Source organism: Folsomia candida, unplaced genomic scaffold (genome assembly GCF_002217175.1).
Source record: "Folsomia candida strain VU population unplaced genomic scaffold, ASM221717v1 Fcan01_Sc002, whole genome shotgun sequence".
Taxonomy (NCBI): domain Eukaryota; kingdom Metazoa; phylum Arthropoda; class Collembola; order Entomobryomorpha; family Isotomidae; genus Folsomia; species Folsomia candida.
Genome location: NW_019091194.1, coordinates 6,206,017 through 6,217,879, shown reverse-complemented (window position 1 = coordinate 6,217,879; position 11,863 = coordinate 6,206,017). Strand labels below are relative to the sequence as shown.

At 36.3% G+C, this 11,863-nt stretch overlaps 5 protein-coding genes and 1 long non-coding RNA gene across 8 annotated transcripts; 4 read left to right on the top strand and 2 right to left on the bottom strand.

Annotated features, from left to right (window-relative positions):
- Positions 1–237: 237 nt before the first annotated feature.
- LOC118434644 lies at positions 238–2,365 on the top strand. Its single transcript, XM_035848650.1, has 5 exons — positions 238–659; positions 761–868; positions 995–1,348; positions 1,430–1,683; positions 1,763–2,365. The coding sequence occupies exons 1-5, from the start codon at positions 509–511 to the stop codon at positions 1,835–1,837; spliced, it is 942 nt and encodes a 313-aa protein (XP_035704543.1). The 5' UTR covers positions 238–508; the 3' UTR covers positions 1,838–2,365.
- On the bottom strand, positions 2,198–3,825 carry LOC118434645. Its single transcript, XM_035848651.1, has 8 exons — positions 3,758–3,825; positions 3,577–3,666; positions 3,395–3,517; positions 3,193–3,228; positions 3,024–3,123; positions 2,681–2,928; positions 2,388–2,604; positions 2,198–2,325 (listed from the first exon to the last, which is right to left on the bottom strand). Exons 1-8 carry the CDS (start codon positions 3,779–3,781, stop codon positions 2,237–2,239), a joined length of 927 nt encoding a protein of 308 aa, XP_035704544.1. The 5' UTR covers positions 3,782–3,825; the 3' UTR covers positions 2,198–2,236.
- Positions 3,826–5,112: 1,287 nt separating this feature from the next.
- LOC118434266 lies at positions 5,113–5,364 on the top strand. The gene is made up of 2 exons (XR_004833883.1): positions 5,113–5,207; positions 5,277–5,364. It is a non-coding gene; the product is annotated as an uncharacterized LOC118434266 (long non-coding RNA).
- A 926-nt stretch (positions 5,365–6,290) lies between these two features.
- Positions 6,291–8,103, top strand: LOC118434292. The gene is made up of 5 exons (XM_035847390.1): positions 6,291–6,622; positions 6,713–6,846; positions 6,930–7,213; positions 7,323–7,615; positions 7,696–8,103. Exons 1-5 carry the CDS (start codon positions 6,313–6,315, stop codon positions 7,845–7,847), a joined length of 1,173 nt encoding a protein of 390 aa, XP_035703283.1. The 5' UTR covers positions 6,291–6,312; the 3' UTR covers positions 7,848–8,103.
- LOC110844325 (solute carrier family 25 member 45) lies at positions 8,047–9,685 on the top strand. The gene is made up of 7 exons (XM_022090502.2): positions 8,047–8,213; positions 8,295–8,411; positions 8,487–8,617; positions 8,721–8,947; positions 9,039–9,154; positions 9,248–9,373; positions 9,475–9,685. The coding sequence occupies exons 1-7, from the start codon at positions 8,174–8,176 to the stop codon at positions 9,672–9,674; spliced, it is 957 nt and encodes a 318-aa protein (XP_021946194.1). The 5' UTR covers positions 8,047–8,173; the 3' UTR covers positions 9,675–9,685.
- A 98-nt stretch (positions 9,686–9,783) lies between these two features.
- LOC110844324 (GDP-L-fucose synthase) lies at positions 9,784–11,839 on the bottom strand. Of its 3 annotated transcripts, none has more exons than XM_022090500.2 (8): positions 11,717–11,839; positions 11,345–11,603; positions 11,232–11,261; positions 10,815–10,999; positions 10,669–10,753; positions 10,515–10,566; positions 10,381–10,447; positions 9,784–10,299 (listed from the first exon to the last, which is right to left on the bottom strand). In XM_022090500.2, the coding sequence occupies exons 2-8, from the start codon at positions 11,552–11,554 to the stop codon at positions 9,969–9,971; spliced, it is 960 nt and encodes a 319-aa protein (XP_021946192.1). In that variant the 5' UTR covers positions 11,555–11,603; positions 11,717–11,839; the 3' UTR covers positions 9,784–9,968. The 3 variants fall into 3 exon arrangements, with proteins under 3 accessions (XP_021946192.1, XP_021946193.1, XP_035703284.1); XM_022090501.2 differs by having other exon boundaries at positions 11,682–11,814; XM_035847391.1 differs by having other exon boundaries at positions 11,677–11,805.
- Between the last annotated feature and the right edge of the window lie 24 nt (positions 11,840–11,863).

Genomic DNA, 11,863 nt, shown 5'->3' with positions numbered 1-11,863 from the left:
TTCAGTACCAGCTAAATACTCTGCATTTCGTGTCGACATGGTTTATGTATGTATTAACCAACTCGGTTCGGAGTCGGATTCCCTTCATTTTATTTTATAGCATGAAATACAAAATAACATATTTACATGGATCGATAAGTGGTAATAAACCAGTTGATCGCGTGTCTGCACTCATACACGTGCCTCTACATACTCTAAGTATACATATGTATGTAACTTATGCAAGTAAAGTATATATTTATGTATGTGTTGTATGTATTGTGTTTGCGGTTGAAATGCATACAATTTTGGAGAAAGTAAAAGAGATCCCTGGATATCACACTACATTGCAGTGGTTGCTTACCCAGACAAAAAAATATAATGGCTGCATAAAACTGGTCATACCTCAAAACATACATACGCCTTGTGTAGCAGTATATGTACATTAATTGATTCGAACTTGAAAAGAGAAGTTACCCTGAACATAAGTATCCTTGTTTTGCATTTTCATTAACTAAAATTACGTAATATGTGTCAATTAAACTGGACAAAGTCCCACGGCAATCCTCTGCCGCAAATGACTTGCGAAATTGTCCTGAACGAAGATTCGTCGTATTCTGCCGGAGACTTAGTATCCGGCGAAGTGATCTTCAACGCCTCAAAATCTTTCTACACGTGGGGTAACACTTTACATTGATACTGATATTATACATACATATTGATCCTTTGTTGAGAATGCCACTTCAAATATACATATATATTTTTCCACCTTTTTAAATAGCTGTACGAGTCGCATTGGAGGGATGCGCCGTTGTAAAGCTTGGTCAAGGGCCAGCGCAAATGAAATCTGAAACATTTATGGATGTTGGAGAAAACATATTTGGCAAAGGTATGCGTATGGCTTTGTATTAATACATATAACGTAGTATCTAAAAGTTGTACTACTTACATATGTATAGTTTGTTGTATTATGTACTAAGCAATTATACGGTGCCTTTGAAACTTTATGATACAGGTGAAAAGATAGCATTCCCCGCAGGCGAGAAGAAATTCAAGTTTTCTTTAAATTTGTCCCCATTAAATGGCGAGTTACCGGGTACCATGAAAAATTCGTACGGATTTATTTTGTACCAAGTCATTATTTACATGAAACAAGAGCTAAGAACTTTCAAACAAGCGGAGAAAGTTATTACAGTTGGGAGCTTTTACAGCTTGAGCCACCAGGGGAAAGGAATCTTCGCCCCAGTGGTTTGCGAAAATTTGGGGAAATCGCCTTCGATGCTGCAGTTCTTAGGAATTGGCAGTAGCAAAGGATCTTCTGATCGGCTTGGTGTCACATTTCGCATGAATCGCTCAGGATACGTTCGGGGTATTAGCTGCTATTTGCATATATGTCATTAAGTTACCAAATGACTTACCCTAATTTACATATATTTTCAACTGAAAATAGGAGAAGAAATTCCATTCCAACTCGACTTCAAGAATGGGAGCAACCAGCTAATATCCTCAGCCCTGGTATGTCTTCTGCAAAAGACAGTCTACAGTGTCGGAACTACACAAAAGGTTTTACTTGTTGAGCTGCACCGAGTGGAGAGGAAAGAAATTAGTGGTGATGAAACCAAGTGGATTCAAAAATTGGTTTGTCCTGAGGAAAATGTGTGTCCCAGCCAAAGTGGAATTATTGATGTATCTTACAGTGTCACGGTACTTACACGATTTCTAAATCATACATGCTTACATATCCTTGAGTACACTTTAAATATGCATTAATTATTCTTGATAGATCAACGTAAGTGTGGCAGGAAAAGAGGAACCATACATTCTTGAAACACCAATCAAAATTGGCACGATTAAATAGATACACATTATTTTTCGTATAATAACTTTCACATGCACCAAATTCACTCCATTGCTTTCTGTATAAAACTATGTATATGTATAAACTATTTGCAAGCCAGTTAAACCAAGAAAAACATGACATAACTACTTTAAAGTTTGTAATTTTTCTCCTGTCTTGACCCCATTATCTTTCGAACAATAGTTTCGCAATTTGCCACTAAGAAAACTAAATAACTTAATATACATGCATATGATAATAATAATAATGATACGTAATATTAATGACGTATGTAGCTTAATTCAAACATTCACGCTTAGCTTGATTTTTACCTTTAACTTTCGCTTTACTAAATCATGTCATTTTATAAATACATTGTATGTACAAATTATGTAAATATGAATATGTATGAAAGCATTCCTATTCACTTTTCAACGTCATATTAGAAGAAACTCCCTTAATTTCCGTCTCAAGCAAATTATCCTTATTCTGCAGAGTAGCTTTGCTTCCTACGAAAATATAAATAAATTACTTTCACGCTAATATTTACACAAGTGATTTAGTTATCTACTTTGTTGCGGATTTTCTCCTTCGTCATGAAAAAGACGTTCTTCTTCAAAGTCACCTCTCATATCTCTCCTCATAGCTCGCAAACTCAGTCTGTAGATCCAAATGAGAATGAAAAAAATCACACACTGCGCCAAACTCCCCCATCGAACGATCCCTATCAGCCAGTTCAGTTGGAACATGGAGTTGGACATAACGGTTTCGTATTTTTCAAAACATCCCTGAACATAATTTATAGAAAAAAACTATATAAAAATCCGTTCTAAGTGTTTAAAAGATGATAACACTGTTCCATACTCCAGTCACATTGTTAACAATCCTGACCGCATTTGGATGGCTCTTGGTCACATTGGGTTTTGTGTACTCGACACGACTGTACTCTACGAATCTTCCACAATGCTTGTACTTGATCCTTCGCCCATATTTGCAGCAGGTATTTGGGACGTTAAAATATAAATGTTTTCTCAACTTGGGATCTTCGTCTTTCTTGGTTCTACTCAGCTCTTCAATTAGTTCCTCCTGATTCGCTGTCCACGCCGCGTCGTCTGCAAAAATAATAATTTGGAATAATTTTTCCGAATTCTTCAACTCATTATGATACCTACGAATGAATGTATGTGACTTATTATTCTATTATCACCTGCATTCAGCTCAGCGTATACTACTCTTGCGCGAATTTCCTTTGTTCCAAAGATGCCGGGATCATTGTAATCTTTGTAATTGTTGATGCCACAACATTGCTAATTGTTTTCACCATATCTTTCAAAATTTTGTTTTTATAATGAAATTAATTTAAATTACGGCAGTACGTATTGTTCCTGAAACTTGTTGATGAATCTGGGTATCTGGTGCAATGTGTGAAATAATGTTATTTAGTACATACATACATTCATATATCGTAGATTTTTGTAATTAGAATTATCAAGTATGAAATGCAAAATATTGCAAAAAACTGACTATCCAAGAGTCGCCTAATTTATTTTCTAACCTCACGAAATTAAAATAAAATACCTGCTTGTTGGTACGATTGTACCAGCGAGAATATTCAATCATTCGACTTTTTGATACGGGCACAAAGAAGCAAATAGATCCGGCCAGGTACATGATGATTACAGCAATTATCAGTATGAAACACTACGCATTTCACAAGATGAACATGGAAATCTTAATAAAATAGAAATGGGAAAACTCACATATCTTGGGGTCCAAGTAGTAAATAATCCTTTACCCAAGACACGTACAACGTAGAATGTTAAGTAAATTGACAACCATCCTACAGCATACTGTATCCAGAAATTGGTCAATTATTATTATATTTTAATAGAATTTAGAGTAATCGAGGAGGCGATCTCTTTGTTGTAATCTAAATAGTACCTGAATCCAAAATCCAATGGCCATAGCAAAAGTGGGCCTTTTTATGGACAACTTTGGTTAAACTAAGGAACTTGAATAAACTTTTGTAGATACAACTTACGGCATTCCTCCGTAAATATAGAAGATCGAGGTCACCGTCAACATCATACCAGCAGAACCGATCTAATCATAATGGGTACAACACTTACATGCATTATCTGTACATAGACTGCGTATAGAACGAATTAAAATATTATGTATGCATACGGCCGCAATCTGGAAGATGCCCATGCAAAATTTACACGTTCCGCACATACTTAAATTTAAAGCGTTTTGTTAAAGCAAAAGTTGTTGGACAATCCAATTTAATTCATGCAATGAAAGCATAAATGTCTAAATGAGTTGGATCCTGAGAAAGTTTCGGTTGTATTGGTCACTTTACCAATATCATTTGACGCTTTATCATTCTATGGGGCACCACGCCATAGAAACGGTGTCCAGCTTCAGTACCTGCTGCGTTATTGGCAACAACAATTTCGAACCTTGCAAGCCAGATGCAAATAATTACTTGACAAACTTTATCATTCTATTCGTCCTACATCCTCAAGTAGATAGTTCAAACAGTACTGCTTTAAATGAACCAACAATATAACGTTCAAAATGCCACTGTTCATTAGACCACCGCAATGTCGTCAGCTATGCCCCAACCCTCTACTAACTGTAAATAACGCTACAATGCAAGTTTTAGATTCACCTGTTTCGACTCATGATGAAACATCCCGATCCACCCAGTTAGATGCCTACAGTTCAATAAGAAACCGAGAAAGTATGTTACCTGACGTGAATCTAAACATGCAATGGCAAGGAATATAAATTATAACCAGACAAATCCCACATGTCCTTATATCTTTCTCCATATTACTAATTTTATTTATCGCCAATTTCAGCGATACCAATAATAATCCTGATATTTCTGTTAAAGAAGAATTTAAAGGAATCATGCTAAAACCGATCACGACAGAACCAAATTTCGCGTAAGTACATATTTCATGACAGCAGTGCATGCATAACATAAATATGTACACATGAAGAATGCTAGTCGAATTAGACAATGAAATATGTATATTGTTTAATTCTCCACATATGTAGTTCCAATCTCCGACACTTCACAGTATTCAATTTGTTTTCCGACCTTGCCCGATTTATAGGATTAAAATCGAGAAAGAAAACGGTTCACTTTCCTGATGAAGGTTTGAAAATGACCATTAATCACATACTCTTAAAAAATTGAAAGGCTCAAATCTAGAAAATTTGTAGTAATCAGGCTTGCCGAAGATAAAGGGGAGACGAGCCCCGATGGGAACATCCCGCTTACAAATTTCCCCTATCGTGCGACCTATTCTCAGAAAAAGCCAAAAGTTGTCAGAGTCACCAGGGGTGCCGAATTTAAGCCCAGACTTGCATGGATAGAGTACTTACCATTAAGATTTCAAAAACTTGTGATGATGGTTAAAAAATGCAAATGTTCCATGTCGTTTAGAGACACGAGTAAATGTGAGGTGCAGTATGAGCGTTTGGTGACGTCTTGCAACTGTGTCAGCGAGTATCAGGACCCCAAAACTGTATTGTACGACAAGGAATAATTATTGCCCATAAATAATTTTTTACCAAGTCCTTTTCTGATCTATTCAACAGGAAAGAAAAAGCAAAGAAAAAGAAGCAGCATAAAGATGCCCAACCAAAACTTACGAAAGTGACAGAATCTTTCATGTACCATGTAAACATTGCTGATTTCTTTCTAATTGGTTAGACTGCAAATTTTACGTTGCATTGAATTATCTCATTTACCATGTTATTTATCAATTTGATCAAGTATTCATAATCTACAGGTCATAAAACGAGAACTCTTGAGTCTGCTTTGGTGGACGTGGACGGTGTTCAGAATTTGAAACGTAATCATAGTGGAAAGGAACTTCTGGCAACTCCATCACCAGGGAGTATAGGTAGACATGCATTAATGTAATTGATAAGACAAGTACTTAGCATAAAACTGGAGACAAAACATGATAGCTATGCATTTCTCTAGGCGGAGGAGCAGTAGCTCAATGTGTAGACGAGACGAAATCAAAATCAGCTACAGAACTGTACGAGTACACTGATGAATTGCCCCCACTCTCGAAATCAAGATTAGGAAAATTGTCCCTAAATGTTTGGATTTTCGGGGCTTGCATCCCACTTTTATTCATGTCGGATGATGTACCAACGGAGGCAAGTTATCGGAGAATAATGGGACATTTTGCTGGGTTGGCCATGTCAGGTAATTCAAAGTCTATTTTTGTATTCAAACTCAATCTCTAAATACAAATCTTAATCCATGTCAGCGAATGAAGCTGCTCGTGATCTTATTCAGCAATCAAAAGATTTCCACAATTATGCTTTTGAAGCAATGCGAGTCATAAGAGCGTTACAAATTAAAATATTTCTTCAGGTACTTATAAATGACATCGTTACATATATTTGTTACGTACTAATTTTTCTCTTATCAGGGGGAAACCTCTATTAAACAACCTCTCAGTATGGGAAGTGGTCTTCAGATTTCCCGTAAAGCGAATCTCTCCTCCCCTCCTCCATTTCATATATTTGTTGCAAAAATTACCAATATGGATGAACCCCTTCAATTCAAATTGTTTGAGGACTTGGGAAGTACTCAAAAAATAAATGCCCTCAAGAATCTTGTCACCTCAACTTTAGTGGAATTTGACCATGCCAAGCATCAAATTGACTTTTTAGTTGACGATGTGAAAGAAACGACGTATGATTCCAAAAATGATACAGATTTGCTTTATCGGTTGAGTGAAATGTATCATTGCGTTGTAAATATTAGTAGTAAGATATGCAAATAATTTTAATTCATTTCAATTCAAAAGCATATTTACAAATTTCCACTAATTAGTCTACAAATTATTAATCTTTCAGCTAAATCTCAAACTAATCCAACTGAGAGGACTATGGCCGAGTTGAAAGTGATTTGTGAAACAATGTCGAAATTTGTACTGTCCCTCAACTCATTTATTAACGCATCGGAACATATAATGGAAAAAATTATGGAAGTATGAAGAATATTCTAATGTCTAAGCAATATACAGATATATACAAATACCATTGATATGCATGCCAGCCACTTGTTTCAAAGGTTCGCGACGTTGTGCAACTGACGTACATTTATCTGCAAGAAGAGGTCAAAATCGACCTCTCCAAACTTATGCCGCCGGACACCCCCGTTCGTATCGTGTCAAAAATGGGACTGTCAGTCAATAAAAAAACTGGTTGTTGCAGTGGACGTAATGCAAAGAAACGTTTAAAGAAAGATTTACAGACCCCACATTACAATGGGTCTGATTTTCATCGCGTATATTATGAGGATAGCTTCAAGGATGGGGATGATACTGTCGTGGATGGTTATGTATTCCGCGTGAGGTGAGACAAAGCACGTTTTATTTTACGTACTTGTTAAATCAGAAATTGTTGGTCCAAACTCTCCTAAAACCACTTATAAGCAGTTAATTTCTAATTTCCCTGCTGACAGACCTGCCGTCCAACAGAAGGATTCAGAGCGGAGGAGTAAGGACTACAATGTTTACCCGCAGATAAGGTTCCGGCACAGTGAACCAAACGCGGTGGGGATATTTGGAGGGGGCGGAAACAGTCATACGACGATTTCAGGAGAAAGTTTGCCTGGAGGTGGTCGAGCCGATAACAGCACGGGCGGCACATCAAACACCCTCGCAGTGGAAGAAACTCCTCTAAAGCCAATTCTTAAAGATGTTCCCGTCAACAGTACACCGTCCCCGGTTGGAAAGTTACCACGCAGCCCAGCAGGTTGCGTCCTCATTATAAAAATCATTCGTCTACAAAATGATACAGTGCAATTTTTTATAACGTCACGAAATTCTATACAGGATCGATTGAAATGATGCCGTCGTTGACGAAGTCGAAACAACTGGAAGAAGACGACGAACCCATGTTGGAAAGGAAGGGAAAGGATTCCATCATTTTTAAGAAAGATAAGGATGGCAGTAGAAAAGGGTCCGGGGGTTCTAATCATTCATGACTCTTTAACTGACTGAGACTTCATATAAATATATATAGCGACACTGTTCATATTTCTACATAAGTAAGTGCACAATATACCACACCAGACCTGACTGACTAAAATAAATACTTTTGTCTCTGCCAAACCAGTTTACCTCTATAGTGCTTTATGTAAATGTCATTTGTCTCCACTCGATCTTCTTTTATAACTACAATGTTCCTTTACTAAATAACCTGTATATTTATATATAAAATAAACACAGGTGACAAAAGTCTTTGAGTTGATTAAAAAATGACCACTGCTTTATTTATGCTGCCAGAGAACTTTCGCGTTTTAATTTCGTTATGGTTTTGTGGTGCGAATTCTTTTCAGGATGGATTTCTGGTAATCAAAAGGAAGGATATCTTGAATAATTTTACACATAAATACTTCTTGATTGTACTACATATCCATGTAAATCTGTAGGGATGGCTGGGATATCTGTGGGTCACCCCATCGATACGGTGAAAGTTCGGCAACAAATTGAGACTGGTTCATTGATCAGGACTATTGCATACATAAGAAGTCATGGTGGTATTTTTGGTAAGAACCGTAAATTTCGCCTGCTAATTATTTTTTATTTTTTGGAAATTATATTACTTCGGGTTGATTCTATAGCATTTTTTCGAGGAATGGGGGCACCCCTGCTGACCAATGGCGTCATCAATTCTGTCTATTTCGGATTTTATGGTGGATCCTTGGATCAAATTGTCCGATGGAGATATGAACAAGATTCACAAGATAAGTCCGTGTGTAACAAATTCCAGTAATCCCCTAGCTCACATTTTTTTATTTGATGCACATATGAAAATGTAATTGAGTACATAGTTAATGTATTTATATGGTTTCCAGACGTACGCCCACAAACACGAAGCCTTCTATTCCGAGCATTTTGCAGCGGGGTGTATCGGGGGATTAGCTCAATTATGCATCGGATGTCCTGTAGATTTGGTGAAGGTTCAATTACAAAGTAGACTTCAAAAGGCAGAAGTGAAAGGTCCAGTAGATTGCGTTAAACAAATTATAAAAACTCACGGTATTTTTGGGCTGTACAAAGGAATCGTTCCACAGTTCTTTAGGTGCAAATGCAAACAATAAATATAATCACTAGAAATGGATTTAACGATTTTATACTAGTTTCGACGGAATGTTTTATATTTATTCACTTAGAGATGTGCCAGCCTCGGGTGGATACTTTGTGATTTATGAATTTTCAAAGCGAACACTTGGTTCAGGTGACCAGCAGTCTAACAAATTGGTTCAATTTGTAGCTGGGGGTATTGCAGGTAAGTCATAACTAAATAATACGCCACTTTAATTGATGTGCAAAACCTAAAAATAAATACATATGGGAATATGTACATACACCCTTTTTCAAGGAATGTTGTCTTGGTGGTCAATTTTGCCTTTGGACGTCATAAAGTCTCGAGTGCAGGGAGACTGTCCTCACAATCCTCAGTATAAGGGAATGATCCACTGCGCAACCATAATTTGGAAGAGTCAAGGTGTTCGGTTTACTTTCCTATACTCGTACACAATTTGAAAACACATGAACTGTTAGGCAATTATATACTTGACATCAACAGAAATTTTATTGCATCTTTAGGGGTTCGAGGTCTGTTCCGAGGGTTCCTACCACTTTCTCTGCGAGCATTTCTGGTCAATGGGACCACTTTCTTAGTCTACGAGCATCTGTTCCAACACTGTAGGGAACATCACCATAAAAATAATGGGAATAATAATTGTAATGTGGAAATTAGTAGCATTATGAATAATGATAATGTGTTTAATAAAGATGATTTCTAGAAATATTTTAACTAGATAAATATTCACTACGGCATAAATACATATGTACATATCCTCCTTATGCACATGCAGATTATACATGCACATACATATATGTACATAACATTGATTTGTTGAATTATAAATGTAGAATGATTGGAGTAACATTTATAATTTAGTGCATATTGATAAATATTATTTAAAATATTATTTTTAAAGTCAATACAATTTATCGTTCACGTGACTTGACAAATAAATTTTTTCTCCATAATGGATTTTAGGCATGTCTTGTTATATTTTGCTATCCCACCGTGTTCATTTTCTTGCTTTATCATAATTTTGGACAAACCAAGAAACAGATTCAGCAATGGCTTCTTCTAATGGAGTGAACTTAAAATCTGGCAGGTATTGACGAAGTTTTGCATTGCTTGCAGTTTTCTTGTATTGTCCATCCGCTTTCGTTTCATCCAATTTTAGAGGCTGTTCAAACCCCAAGTTTGTAGCTATAAGGTCCGCCACTGCTTTGATGGATACTTCATCTTTTTCATCCACAGATAAAATGATGGGAGCCACTTCATCATAATCTCGCAACACCCAAAGGAACAGCTTCGCGAGGTCCAAAGAATAAATAAATTGCCGAAGTGGCCTAAAAAACATCAAATATTTTTTACCAATTTTGCAAATATATAGGAGATCCCTATGATATGAAAATCGTAATCGATCATACTTTCCAGTCCCCATAACTGTCCCCACATCGCCACATTTCTTCGCCAAATAAAACTTGTGAATCAACCCTTGAATAGATAAAAATCAGTCATTTTTAATGTAATTTTTATATGTAAATGTCAGTAATGTCAAAACCTGGAATAACATGACTATCCTTCAAATTATAGTTATCCCACGGTCCGAACACCTGTACAGGAAAATTTTTAAATTACAGATTCTAATGAAAATGAACAGGAAAAAGGATTTGTCGAAATACGAAATCTAATAAAAATCAAATACAAATACACACATTACAAGGTATCACAGCTGTATATTTTTTCCCATGTTGTTCAAAATATCCACGGTTTTGGACATCAATCAGTCGTTTGGCGTAGCTAAAGGTGTGAATAAATTGACATTTTACTAAGCATAGCAGTAAATGTGATGGTCACTTACCTATATCCAAAATTGGAATCATGGGGTGGTCCATTATGAATCATAGTTTCGTCTATTGGATAGCTGGTCTTATCAGGAAAGATGCATGTTGATAAACATGATATCACTTTGATTACACCCGTCTCAAAGCTTGTATTCAAGACGTTATCATTGATTAACAAATTATTCCGGAGAAAGTCCAGATTCTAAGGATCAAATAAGCAATAAAACGATTTAAAGGTTATCAACGCATGCTTCACTGACGTATTCTATTACAGAATTTCTATACAGCAAGTCATAATTCCAATAAATATTAGCGTTGCATGCAATACACCTAATACTAATTTGCTAATTTTACAGAAATTGTACATTTGTAACAATTAATGTGTAATGCACAATCAAGTTTTCAATAAAATGACGAGTTCATTTGTGAAATACCTTTGCCATATTGTGGAACAAGCCTCCAACCTAAAAGTTCAAAACATGGTGATATGTATTAGTTAATAATTTGTTTTAAAAATGTTACTTGGCAAATGAATCATCTATCATACCATCGCAGCCAAATGTATGACATGTGTTGGCTTGTGCTTATCAAAGATTGCCTTCACTTCAACCGGATTCCTCAAGTCGGCATCTTTCGAGGAGAGAAAAATCCATTCCTCATTGTCCCGTTTGTATTCCGGATCCTCCAACACCTTCGCAATCGCCTTCCCAACTAAACCAGATCCGCCCGTGACTACGATACGTTTAGTAGACGACATAACGACAAACCGTTAACCAACTAGCGAATGTTTTCTCTCCTCCCGTAATCTGAAAATGAAACATATTGACTGATGATAAAATTATGCATTAATAAAAATAATTAATAGTGTATGATTAATACCACACCCTTAACCTTCCTGTTGCTATTTTTGGGTACTTACGATTTACTTTGAAGAATAATTGTGTTTAGTGTTATGTGCTACAAATTATTAAACTGCTGTTGTTGATTTAGTGACGTTGATACTTTAGCAGCTGAGCACACGTGGAGCCGGCTGAGAAATTCCGACTCTGCCCAACAAGTCAGATTG

Excerpts from the sequence above, each read along its gene's own strand:
- LOC118434644 (XM_035848650.1), top strand. The coding sequence starts at position 509 with ATGTGTCAATTAAACTGGACAAAGTCCCACGGCAATCCTCTGCCGCAA. Across the intron at positions 869-994 it reads AGAAAACATATTTGGCAAAG|GTGAAAAGATAGCATTCCCC; the intron begins GTATGCGTATGG and ends TTTATGATACAG. Across the intron at positions 1,684-1,762 it reads ATGTATCTTACAGTGTCACG|ATCAACGTAAGTGTGGCAGG; the intron begins GTACTTACACGA and ends TATTCTTGATAG.
- LOC118434645 (XM_035848651.1), bottom strand. The coding sequence starts at position 3,781 with ATGGCCATTGGATTTTGGATTCAG. Across the intron at positions 3,124-3,192 it reads ACAAGTTTCAGGAACAATAC|CAATGTTGTGGCATCAACAA; the intron begins GTACTGCCGTAA and ends GAAAACAATTAG. Across the intron at positions 2,929-3,023 it reads ATACGCTGAGCTGAATGCAG|ACGACGCGGCGTGGACAGCG; the intron begins GTGATAATAGAA and ends TTATTTTTGCAG.
- LOC118434292 (XM_035847390.1), top strand. The coding sequence starts at position 6,313 with ATGGGAAGTGGTCTTCAGATTTCCCGTAAAGCGAATCTCTCCTCCCCT. Across the intron at positions 6,623-6,712 it reads TTGCGTTGTAAATATTAGTA|CTAAATCTCAAACTAATCCA; the intron begins GTAAGATATGCA and ends TTAATCTTTCAG. Across the intron at positions 6,847-6,929 it reads TAATGGAAAAAATTATGGAA|GTTCGCGACGTTGTGCAACT; the intron begins GTATGAAGAATA and ends CTTGTTTCAAAG.
- LOC110844325 (XM_022090502.2), top strand. The coding sequence starts at position 8,174 with ATGGTTTTGTGGTGCGAATTCTTTTCAGGATGGATTTCTG. Across the intron at positions 8,214-8,294 it reads CTTTTCAGGATGGATTTCTG|GGATGGCTGGGATATCTGTG; the intron begins GTAATCAAAAGG and ends GTAAATCTGTAG. Across the intron at positions 8,948-9,038 it reads ATCGTTCCACAGTTCTTTAG|AGATGTGCCAGCCTCGGGTG; the intron begins GTGCAAATGCAA and ends TTATTCACTTAG.
- LOC110844324 (XM_022090500.2), bottom strand. The coding sequence starts at position 11,554 with ATGTCGTCTACTAAACGTATCGTAGTCACGGGCGGATCTGGTTTAGTT. Across the intron at positions 10,754-10,814 it reads GATTCCAATTTTGGATATAG|CTACGCCAAACGACTGATTG; the intron begins GTAAGTGACCAT and ends TCACACCTTTAG. Across the intron at positions 10,300-10,380 it reads ACAGTTATGGGGACTGGAAA|GCCACTTCGGCAATTTATTT; the intron begins GTATGATCGATT and ends GATGTTTTTTAG.